We start from the raw sequence: 12,289 nt of genomic DNA, 5'->3' as shown, positions 1-12,289 counted from the left end.
CAAATTGATTTTCTGGATTATTGTTTGCTTGTTAAGGCCAGTCCGCCCATTGTACAAAAGCATGAATTGCATGTCATGCGACTCTGTCCCCCATTTTGCACATAGTAGACAGTTATAGTACAGCGTATGCAACTATAGGATAAGCTATACGCTATGGTACAGCGTACGCTAAGTTGTGCAATGCGTATTACAGTTTTAGTTGGCCTGCAAGATCTTCCGATCTCGGAGGCCGTATGCTATCGCGGCTATCTCCCAACTTCTGCGATAGGTGGTTGGGAGATAGAGGGAGGCACGCGAAAAAAATTCTCTATATTCCCACATAGTGGCAGCACATGACAGAAAAGAAAAAGTTAGGAAATGGGTGCGCTTTTTAAACGTACAGACGGCGCCGTAAATTTTCACACTAGTTCGTGGTGCCGTATATTTACGTCATTGACCCTCAAAGGGTTAATGCAATGCGATGTCAAAATGCCTGCACCGCCATCGTCTCGTGAAGGGCAAGGTGACGTGTGACTGTGCCGCAGCATAACTTGCGCAATACTGCGGTCGCAATTGGGAGGAATTCTCCCAGCCGTGACGTGCAGATGGCGACACAGTCTGGTGGTGTTGGAGGTAATCGAGCTTTGTGTCATGTGATCAAACTATACTCTCTCATTCCACCATTGGAAGTGCCTTCTGGCCTGCTGCCAAGGTCTGCACTGCTCTCTCTTTCTGCAGATGATGCCGACACGAAACAGAGCAATGAGCTAAAAAAAGCTAACACTTCAAAACGAATTTAAGGCAATGGTACAAATACACTAGCAGCCTGGTACCTTGTCTGCTGTTTTTTCTTTTTACAATAGCGATTTCCCTGCATAATGGCAAGAATTTCTTGTTGGCAAGAAAATGGGTCCAGGTGATGGGATAAGCTTGCTGTGCAGCTTTGGAATGTTAAACTCCACAATTTAATTTGAGAAGTTAGCACTCTATCCTGCCTGCTGCTTCTTCTTTGTTGTCTTTTATAGCTCTTATTTTTGTCTTGAACTGCATTCAGTGCATTCAAGCAGCTATTTCTGCTAAAGCATGTGCAGTAAAATCTCATGTTACCCACTTAATAAGTAATTTCAGTTTAAATATAGTCGCAATGAAACCCCTGCCCTGTCACCATTGAGCCTAATGTACTGGCTGACCGCATAAGCTGTAGTCGCTTAACGCGTGCCAAATGGTTGGTGTGTGTTATTTACTTCATTTTTTGGCGAGTACAGGCGTGGAGTCAGCGAAATATGGTGCCCACAGACCATAGACAGAAAAATTGCAGCTCACGGACCTTTCCCAGACTGCACAGGGCACCGATAGTGATGTTGCAACATGGTAGCCATGACTTATTTCCTGCTCCCATTGCTTCTAGCACTTCCATGTCATTGTCATGGATGACTATGTGGATGATAGCTCTTCTGTATCCATCGCAGCTAATTCATTGACCGTCATGAGGGCATTTGCAGAGAAATGGGGCCTGATGGAGAAACTGACTTGCGGCCTTGCTGAGTTAGAGGATGCTGTCATCACTACAAGGCCGCTACGGCGGCAAGTGAAAATCGGATTTTTTGGTGCCTGCTCGCAAATAAAACTTGTCTGCGTGTGTGTTCCAGTGAGAGTTAGCACGTTTCTTTGGCCAGTAAGTCTGTAGCTGCTCATCTGCCAGTAAGTCTGTAGCTGCTCATCTGCCATTGTCATTTAATTAGTACGTCGCTTAGTGCGTACCTGATCGACGTTCCCTGCCAACTACGTATTAACAGGGTTTTACTGTATTGCTATTCATCACTGTTTTTCTGTGGAATTAGTCTTCCTTTTTTTGTATATGGTATGCGCTACTCGCGTGCTAGACAACTACGATTGGTTTGTGTGCTCCGAGTCCCATAGGGTTTCGCAACCATACTTGCGTCATGCCGTGTATTGACATATCATTTCATATCAAGACGTAGTAGCTGCAGCATATCGACACATACATGAAGTTGTAGCATTGGTGTATTAGGGGGGCTGGTACCCGAAATCCACCTAGAAAAGCTTTTTCTAAAGTAGTACCAAAATATACTTCATCTCGTGGAGAAACTCTCAAGCAACTTGTGCCCTTGTAGTTGCACCACAAGTAATTTAAAAATGACACCGTTGAGGTACTAACAGCACAGGAAAGTGGGTGCAGTGATGTTGCCGCCATGCCAATAGCACCGAATTTCGCTTAGGGGTAAACCCTGCTAAATACTGATACCTTTCAGCAAGATATCAGAAATCTGCGCCCACCCTGTGCCAAAATGGTTGTTCAGATTTTTGAAGATGGAACTGCTTAAGCCCTCAATCGCTGATTCTCCGCTCCACTGAAAATGGCATGGTATAGACTGGTGGCTGCATTAGCTCCATGGTGGACTTAACCAAGCACCTCCAATTAAGCCAGGATGGTACCACTGTTTCTTCCAAGGCCAAGGGCTGTTGTCTATTTGCATTACCTTCCACTCACTGCATGCAGTTTGCTTAGGCAACAGGATGGTGTCGATTTGCAGGTGGCAGCGAGCGGTTGCGCTGACGCCGAGCTAGACTCCGCACTCCTCTCTTGTATGACCAATGTTAAAATGGTGATGGAAGTTTCAGATGCTGTTAAGTTTCTCACTTGACTTTTCGAACATAATGCGACCAATGTCGCAGACATGGCGGCGAACAAAGTTGTTGCATTCAATTTGTCGCCTATCCCCCACTTTTGTTGGCGAGGTGATTTCGCAGCTTTTAGTATACCGTACGGCTGCCACTAAGATTTTGGTCGACTCTGCACCAAGCAGCAACTTTCGCCGCAACATACTGACAAAACAGCGCTGGTTAGACCTAGCTGCACTGTATGGCCATGACAGAAATTTGCTGCCGGCTGACGTGGTGGTGGGCAGCGGGCCGCCACGGCAAGGTGGCCGTCAATATTGACACATTTGCTTTTTAGCTTTTACTCGAGGACTGCATTTCACCCGACAACACGAAAAAAAATAAAAAACACGGCAATTCCATGAAACAAAGTTAAAGAAGGAGCGTGCACCTAATACATCAGACTGCATTGACATGCAGGACGCACCTGCATGTATCTGTAGTTTCGCGAATGTTATCGATGGTTCTATCCATTGTCTGTTTTCACCAAACCTTGTGTAATCTGATTGTATGTGCAACGCAAATTGTGTAGTACTTTCTGGAAGACATGTGAGCACCATCAATTACTCTGTAAACTTTAACAACTCATTTATAAAAGCAGATGCGCTGCTCAAGATGGCATAGGCCAGTAACGTCACTGTGAGAATGGCTTCTGAAAAGTTTATTTACATTGCAACTTTCAGTCTGAAGAAGCAATATTGCTGATACAAAAAGGCTGTTTTTTACATTTTAATGGGAGGAGGTAATGGATGGATAGATGGATGCAAAACTTTAATGAAGGTCCTGAGGTACGCGACTCAGTGCGCTGCGGGCCGCTCCAACATTGGGACAGTCAGGCCATGCTCGACCGCCGCATCGTGGGCCCTCTGGACAGCCCATAGTTACGCCCTGGCATCGGGACTCTTGATAGCGGAGAGTCACTTGTCCTCATTGATTTGTTTTGTGCCTTGTAACGCGGGACAACGCCAGAGCATATGGTCTAGGCTAGCGATGTCATTGCAGTGCCTGCAAGAACTAGTGGCATAGGTGTCGGGATAAAGCTTGTGGAATAAAGTCGGGCTGGGATACGAGCCTATTTGCAATAATCTGAGGGTCAGTGCCTGCGCTCTATTTAACTTCTTGTGTGGAAGGGGAAAGTCTCTCCTGCCGAGATAAAAGTGCTGCGCAATTTCATTGTATGTGGTTCGTTGATCTCTGTTCTCCACCACTGCGGGCCTGCGTTGGAGTTCTCCATGGTTGCGGAAAGCGAGACCTCGCGCCTTGGAGTGGGCCAGCTTGTTGAGGTTTGTGGGGCCTCCCATGATAGATCCCATAGGGGCGGGGAACCACGTGATAGTGTGGGTGGCGATGCTTTTGCCGTCGAGAATGTGACAGGCTTCCTTACACACAGCACCAACACTGAAGGCGCGGATGGCTGCCTTGGAGTCGCTGAAGATATTGCCATGTTTGTCGTCCAGGAGGGCCAAGGCAATGGCCACTTGCTCGGCCGCATGCGACGACATGCTTCGTACCGAAGCGGCGTTAACGGTCGAACCCCTGTGGTTGATCGACACTACCGTGAGATTGTTGCTGTTGCCATGCTGGGCCGTGTCAACGAAGCAGCTGCTGCCAGGGAGTTCTGTCGCGTGGCGTAGGAGCGCCACCGCCCTGGCCTTCCTTCTTTCTACGTTACGCTGGGGATGCATATTGCGCGGTGCGGGCGATATGATGATGCTATCTTTCTGCTCTTTCGGAGGGCCCTGGCAGGCGTCTTTGACAGAGGCCGGTAGTACCCCTATCTCTGTTAGGAGTCGTCTGCCTGCACTGGTGCCGGAGAGCCTGAGAATCTGTGCCCTTTCTTATGCTTCTGCAATTTCCTCCAGGGTATTATGAATACCCAACTGCAGGAGTCGGTCGGTGCGTGTGTAGTTTGGTAGTCCGAGCGTGCTGACCTACCATTGAGGTCTTGTAGTGCGCGACAGATTTCACCGACTTTGAAAGGCTCGTCCAGCGCGGAGTTCGGCTTCCCTTTGTATACTGGGTATACCGCATCATTGGCCACAGTTTTGAGCGGCAGGTACTTCTTAGCTAACATCTCCAGCACGTCCTTTTCCGAAGACGACTTCTTGGCTTCGTGGAGCGCTTTAGCGAGGACACTTCTCTGGTTTGACTTGGTGCTGGAGTCGTCTCGAGCAAGTGTTCGAGAAGATTCCACTTGCCTCCCGTGCACATCTGCCCGTCGATTGAATTGCAAATTTCGTCCTATTGCTGCCTAGACAGGGCTTGGCAGTGCTCGTCGATCTGCTTGTTGATCTCGGCCATCTTTTTTCTGAGCTTGTGATTTAAACGTTGGCTTTTCCACCTCTCGAGAAGGGATTGCTTGGCCTCGAGAAGGTGTGCTAGCCTGCTATCCATTTTGTCTGTCTGTAGATCCGTCTCTATGGTTTTGGTGGTGGAGCAGACATCTTGCAGAATTAATGTGCACCACTGGATGAGACTCTCCGGCTTTTCTCCACGGGCGGCGCAGGCCTTGTGAACCTCAAGGAATTTGTCCCAGTCAGGGACCGAGAAGGCCTTCTTTCTTTTCTGCTCCACTTGTAAGCTGGTGACCGTGATGTAGTGATCGCTACCGCGGTCTATGAGCAGATTCAACCACATGGCTGAGCCAGCGTTTTTAACAAAGGCAAAATCTGGGACAGAGTCCCTGGTCAAGGAGGTGCCACGTCTGGTGGGAAAGGCTGGGTCCGTCAATAGAAGGTAATGAAAAATATTATTTAACTAGTTTTAGTATTTGTTGCAAGTGGAAGTGTGATGCATACGCAAGAACATGTTTGTTTTCCTCCAAATGCTGCGACGTTGCTCAATTTGATCCTGCTTCTCAGTTTTGTAAGTTCAAAGCTTTTACTGCTATTCTGTATTTGCCGACTATGTAGGCAGCCAAATGCTTCCCTTCTTGGCCGATCCCAGAAAGAAGTGCAAGTTTTGCAGAAATCGGCATGTCCGTGTCGACCATCAATGTGATCAGCCCTCATTTGCAAGTGCAAGTTCCGTGAAAATTGGGGGTGTTCTGCATAAAACATCTTTGGATCTTACTGGTGCTGAATGTACTGGATACCGATTGATAGACATTGCTCTTTTCAAGAATTTCTAACCCAAGTTGCAGCATGCAAGGTATGGTCAAACAGTTAAACTTTCAAACTTAAAAAACACTGTTTTGACTCCTGTAAGGAACATTTTCTCTGGAACCAATAAACATTTTTTTAAAGTTTCTGTCAATTATTTCCTAATGCCCAATGCATTGACTGAACTAAAAACATTACTTCGAATGAAAAAAAAAATTTATTATTTACAAATTTAAGCAAGAAGCCCTTATGTGGAGTGTCAAATAAAAAAAAAAATGTACGGTATTTAAGGAATGCAATGGTCAAATTATGAAGTTTATTTCTTGTAGCTCGCTAGAAAGGCCATATTGTAGGAAGATGCGAGAGAAGTTTTATTGCTGTAGTAGCATTAGCTATCATTCAAACGTTCATTAACCTAGGTAACAAAACAGCTTTGTTCATATTGTGATAAATTCTACACTCCTCAATTCGTTTTGTGTGAGAATTTCTTTGTGGAGTAAGCAGAAACACTAAGTCTGCAGATTTTGAATTGCTTGTAGCAAGTAGAAGCTGTGATATTAGCTAAAACCTTAAGATCGTAAATCTGGATACCATTTCCCTTAAATGGATGTAAAACAGAAATGTATTAAGGATTATTGCTTGAAATTTTAAAGAAGCACCTCAAGAAGCCTGAATGAAAATAATTGTGGGTTAAAAAAATTTGGAATATACAAAATATCTGTTTTGCTCCTGGATTTCAACTTTTTAGTTGAACCAGAGCAATAAAAAAAAATGCAGATTTGGTGGCATTAATATTGGCCATAGTGATGCCCATGTTATGTAGGAAACTGTAGTTTTGCAAATGACAACAGGTATTTGCCTATCATGCAGGGACGTTTGTTACGACTCCTTATAGCAAACACCTGGCTTCTTCCTGACTTCGTTAGGCTCCTGAAGCATTGGTTGTCACGTTGGGGAACACCCACTAACCCCTTCATATACTCAATTATTGTGCTCAATCGGCTTCCCTCTGTGAGCAAGTTGGCCTGGTCGTGAATCTTTTACTGGCTCTTGAGACTTAATGTGCTTTGTGCAGTATTCTGTATTAATTAATAAGGAGGTGTTCAAGAAGTAAAAGATAGGGCTGCTGGTGAAGCTTTTGTGGAACATTGGTCTGAACCCACCACAGTCGCCTTTTGTGGTGTTGCGCTGCTGAGCTTGAGGTCGTGGGTTCAAACTTGGTCATGGCAGCTGCATTCTGCTGCAGGAGAAATGTGAAAACACTTGTGTACATGAAAATGCACATGAAAGAACCACTGGCAGTCAAAGTTTATCTAAAGTTGCGCGCGTCATAATAAATACCAGAGTTTAATTATAATTTGGTTAATAATGTTAGTCTTAAATCGAATGCCTGGCTCTTGTATAAGTAAGAACTCTGCACGACAGAGATGTACATGATATGTTGTAATCTACTTTCAAAATGCTAATGAATAAAAGCAACACACTGCAGGAAAAGAATGAAGTTGCATTCGATATTAGTTGAACATAATAATCAAAATGTGCATTCCTGAGCATGTGCTGGTATTTGAAGCATATTTAAAACAGTGTAAACGTTGGAGCAGAAGATTAGACAATGTGTCGGGAGCTTCTGTGCATTCTCTTCTGCTGTCATTTAAAGATTATGTAGCCTAGTTGATCAAAGCACACATTTTGCAGTGTTCAATTTGGGAAGTGTGAGGAGCACAGGAGGCCAGTTTGAACGATATTGCGTGTCAAATTTTATTTTTGCTAAATATTTTTTTGCCAATGTGCCAAAAATTGCCAAATCTGCCAAAAGTTAATGTGCGGTCTTCATTTCATATGGTGCATGGCATTGCTCATGGAAGAGGTTGGCGGTGATGTTTAACAATGTGTTGAAAAGCTGTCAATCAAAATAATCACTTTCCTATGGCTTCATAAGCAAACAGTTAAGGAGAAGGGTGACTTTGAGGCTAAGCATTTTAGGAAAAAATCTTGACCTTATATTCAAACAAATACAGTTTAGGATGCTTATTTCTAGATAGATCACTGTAATGTTATCTATTTTGCAGGTAAACAATGGATCAAGCAGATGCTTGCGAGTGCATTTGTACTGCCAGCTCTGGTGTGCGGAACTGCATTTGTGATCAACTTCATCGCCATCTATTATCATGCTTCCAGAGCCATCCCTTTTGGAACCATGGTGGGTCTATTTTCGGCATGAGCTACACTTAACCCCTTAACTGCCGATGATGAGATAACTCACCATCACAATGAGCATCCTCTGGTGGCGATGACTAGTCAGGTTGTCGTGAATCTTTGGCAATTTTTGCACATGTGTATGTGTTCAGTTTCATGTAATGTTAACAAGAAAATATGCAATTACTCACCAATGTTTTTTTTTTTTCACTTCTAAAAATTTATCGGAATTTGTCACAGCAGTTATGGTGTTAAAGGAACATGTTTTAGTACTTCAAATGAGCAGTAGCAGCATGTAAAGTACATGGTTTTAGTTAATAAGCTTTTGCTAAATATGAGGTGTATCAATGGCAACTGTCTCTTGTTAATAAGCCTAGAGGATTTGAGATATTTTTCCTGGCCCAAGTTCATAGTAGCTGCAGGCGCCAGAATTTATGTGATAATGGCACTTTGTAATGAAATATCACCATAATTAGTCATTTCAGTGTATATTGCACTTTAAGAGCTGGTCAGTGTTGAAAGACATTTCTATTTAATAGGAATTCTGACATTGAGGTGATTATTTCCAAAATCAGCAGCAAAGTGCATTGTCTTTCCCTATTAGTTCTTTGCCGGGCTGCCTAAGGAAGGCTTTGTGGGACAAAAAATCCAACGCCACTGCATTTGTTCACAAGTTTAGGGACGACCTTATTAAAGCTGCTGCTATTCCCAGAATCTTAGTGGATGTGGCTTGTGCACTGAATGGTTTAAATTTTACAATTGCGGGATGTGTGCTAAAGCTATTAAGAAGTTAAGAAATTTATTAATAATTGATTTTATATATTTGCACAAGTTTTGACATCTGCCACTGCTACAAATTTTGGCCAGCAAATATAATTTTTTGTCTCAAATCCCCGTTACTAAAAACTTGGAGACAGTTGTTGCTGAAACAACCATTATAGTAACCACATAAGTGCAGAATGAGACTGCCCATGGCAATCTTCCTAGCATTTAGGTTAAACCACCCACACAGGGCCTTCCCAGTTTTCTTAAAACGCTGGTGTTCATGCTTGACAAGCACGCAAATGTCTGTGTTTTGTTGCCTTGGCCTTAAATGCCTGCCTCGTAGCGAAGTATGATACAGCTGAACCCACTTATAACAATAGTCAAAGGCCAAGAAAATCCCATTGTTATAACTGCGTTGCACGAAAAAAGCAGAGGGGACAAACATTCGAACATTTTAATCAGACAGAAAGAAGTACAGTCGAACCCACTTACAGCATTACTGGTTTTGACAAAACTGGGATGTAACACTGAGCAACTGCTGTACTGTGAACTTTTATGTGTGGTCTGTGGTAAAATAAGCCACTTAATATACAATATTCCCATGGCTCATTATTGGCCATAAGAATTAAATCTGGCTAACTGGATGTCTACACCGACAAGAAAAGAAATGCGAAAAATATGCGAATGCGAAATAAAAATAAGAGCCCCTTCACCACACCTGCCTTTATGCTGCGCACTTTCTGCCGGCACGCTTTCGTCACCCTTCTCTCACCTCCTTTCCACCGCTCGGACATCTGCGAGAGGGTAGGAGGGAGACTGTAGAGGGGTGACAAAGGCGTGTTGTGTGGAGGTGCGGCACACAGGCGAGTATGGCGAAGGGGCTTGCATTTTTAGATTTTCGAGGTAATGCAGAAAGGGGTGCTGTGCAGACGGGTGGGTGAAGTCGCTCGCATTTTTTTTTTCCACTTCTGCATGTTTCATACTCCATACTGTGCATGCTCCCTACATTATTGGGTTTCTGTGGTTTATGCTTGCTATGCTAACATACATTATTTGGTGACTAATGTACGTAATGTTTATATACACTAAATATAGCATTGTCAGATGTGGAGGCATTCCTGGCTCCCTCTTGGACTTGAATTGTTTTAATGGCTATGCTTTTGCCATTGTTGATCGCCGGTAACTGTTGATTTAAGCTTTCACTTCTTTTAAACTTGCCTGAAGTACTAGTTATCAGCACATAAAACAGCCAATTTCTGAGATTGTTCAGTGATTCAGGGGTACGTAGGCCTCACGAAACGTATCAGCATGGGAACAGGATGGTTGCTAATGCATTGTCTTGGCTTAGACATGTTTTGACACAAGGTGCTCGGAAGGCATTGTTTCTTAGATTTTTTTATGTTTGTGTTCCCATACGTTAAAGTAAAAGTTTTCAAGGGACACACATCATAGCGTTCCACAAAGTTCTTGGATTCATTGTATGCAAGGAGTTGAATGCCATTCTAAAACTGTCTATTACGCGAATTCAGTGCTCCCACTCTGTAGCCAAATTACTCCAAATAAAATTTCCTGCGCCATCCTGATAAAAAATGTGATCTTGTGCAAAGTGCACCGGAATTCGAGACTTCACTAGATTTAGGATATGGAGTTTTACGTGCCAAAACCACGATCAGATTATGAGGCATGCCATAGTGGGGGACTCGGGAAATTTTGACCACCTGGACTTCTTTGACGTGCACCTAAACCTAAGTACACGAGTGTTTACGCATTTCGCTGCCATCAAAATGCGGTCACCGTGGCCGGGATTCCATTCCATGACCTTGTGCTTAGCAGCCCAACACCATAGCCACTAAGCAACCACAGCGAGTCAGTACTGCGCTAGACGTGTGTGGTCGCAGTGGTCTGCAGATATGCTTAGTGTGTATATGTGTTCACTAAAGGTGTTCAATAAATAGAACTCCCTGTTATCCATACGTTGCCGACCAATAATTTGGGCTTGATGGGTACCGCCTAAAAGTCGGGATAATCGGGAATCCAAAATATCCCAATTCAGCAGAAAACAAGTGACTTTATTCCACAAGTGGCTAAAAATGTTTTCCGTATTCTCGGTTGACCACTTTTGGGGATTGTTTCACCAGATTTTGCACGATTTGCATTCACCAATGCATGATTTTGCATTGGGTGGGTGGGTGGATGGGTGGGTGGGTAAGTGGGGTGTTGGCATGGTTGAGCCAACGATGGTGGCTCAGTCTTGCGTGCACAAGGGAGAAAAGCGGGGAGGAATGGAGGGAGGAATGGAGGGGGTCGAGGTCTGTGATCTGTGAATCTATGGTTGCCCAACATGTTTATTTGCCTTGTTTGACGCATTATACACAGTGACTTGTTCTTAGATATGTAGATTTATTGGACATCTATACAGTCGCCGACCGTTTATTCAGACCTCACGGGGACTGCGGAAATTTCCGAATAAGCAGGTGTCCGAAAAAGCAGATTAAGAACAACAAAGGAAGAGATCCTTTATTTCTACGCACTTATTCGGGCTCGGCAGTAGGCTTGAAGATATTGTGAATGTGCTGTTGCACGCTGTACTGTTTACGCACAATCAGATAAGCCTGAATCTCGGAGAGGGTCGTGCAGTCACTATAGCCGGCTGAAAGCACAGTCACTGCTTGTACACGCTCCGCATGCGACGGCAGTGTAGCTTATGGTGCGTCATCTCCAGGCTCGGGAGTCATCGTCCGGCGGTGCAGCAAAAACCTGACGAATGATCTTGCCGTCGTCGAGTTCTGCGCATGTCAGTACAGCAGTGTCAGCACCTGTGAAACTGTCAAATGAGACGGTGTCCGGAATCGCAATGCAACCGCTGCGTAGGTCTCCACAGAACATTTTCAGCGTCAGTAGGGAGGACATCGGAAGGCGACAAATCCTAGGCCTCCAGGTACCCACTTGCCGGCATGCCCCAGCACAGTCTGCGCGGGCACTGTCAGCGCCAGCGCCGTTAGACACTTGGCGCTATGTTTCCGTATGCAGTGTTGGATCACCGCAACCTCGACACAGCACACAAAGCAAACACCACCACGCTGTGACGCCGACATCAGTCACACAAACGAAAAACGTGGCCTACTCGCAGCGTCTTGCACAAACAAACAAATCAGCTGCTGGATTGTCTTGACATGGTTTACTAAGCTGAGACCTGAACTGCTGTAGCAACTCTGTCGAACCAGGCAGACACGACGATGAGCGGGGATTTCCAGTAGCGCCACTTCGTGGGGCAGCAAGGAGGCTCTCAAAACAAAAATGGCGTTCAGCAAGTTGAACCCTGCGCCGGTCAGAGTCAGTGCATGGTGCTCTCGATCGAGTTGGCTCAAGGAGTATCTGAAAAATCAGACTATAGGTTGCAAGGTGTCCGAACTTTCGGCAGTTGTCTTACATTATGGGTCTATGAGGAGAACGGCGGTGCCGCGAAGCAGACCGAATAATCAAGCATATCCGAATTTTTGGGAGTCCGAAAAATCAGTCGGCGACTGTACGTATATTTAAATATCTTGTTGCTAAGTTTTGTGTAT

At 44.6% G+C, this 12,289-nt stretch overlaps 1 protein-coding gene across 2 annotated transcripts in view; it reads left to right on the top strand.

Annotated features, from left to right (window-relative positions):
- The window catches only part of TM9SF3 (transmembrane 9 superfamily protein member 3), a 114,715-nt gene that overhangs the window by 63,476 nt on the left and 38,950 nt on the right, over nt 1-12,289 (top strand). For both annotated transcript variants that reach the window (XM_070524416.1, XM_070524417.1), the window contains exon 9: nt 7,832-7,962. In XM_070524416.1, coding sequence (XP_070380517.1) covers nt 7,832-7,962 — 131 coding nt within the window. The remainder of the gene's footprint in view (nt 1-7,831; nt 7,963-12,289) is intronic.

This window comes from Dermacentor albipictus, chromosome 1 (genome assembly GCF_038994185.2).
Source record: "Dermacentor albipictus isolate Rhodes 1998 colony chromosome 1, USDA_Dalb.pri_finalv2, whole genome shotgun sequence".
Taxonomy (NCBI): domain Eukaryota; kingdom Metazoa; phylum Arthropoda; class Arachnida; order Ixodida; family Ixodidae; genus Dermacentor; species Dermacentor albipictus.
This window is presented reverse-complemented; position numbering and strand designations above follow the sequence as displayed.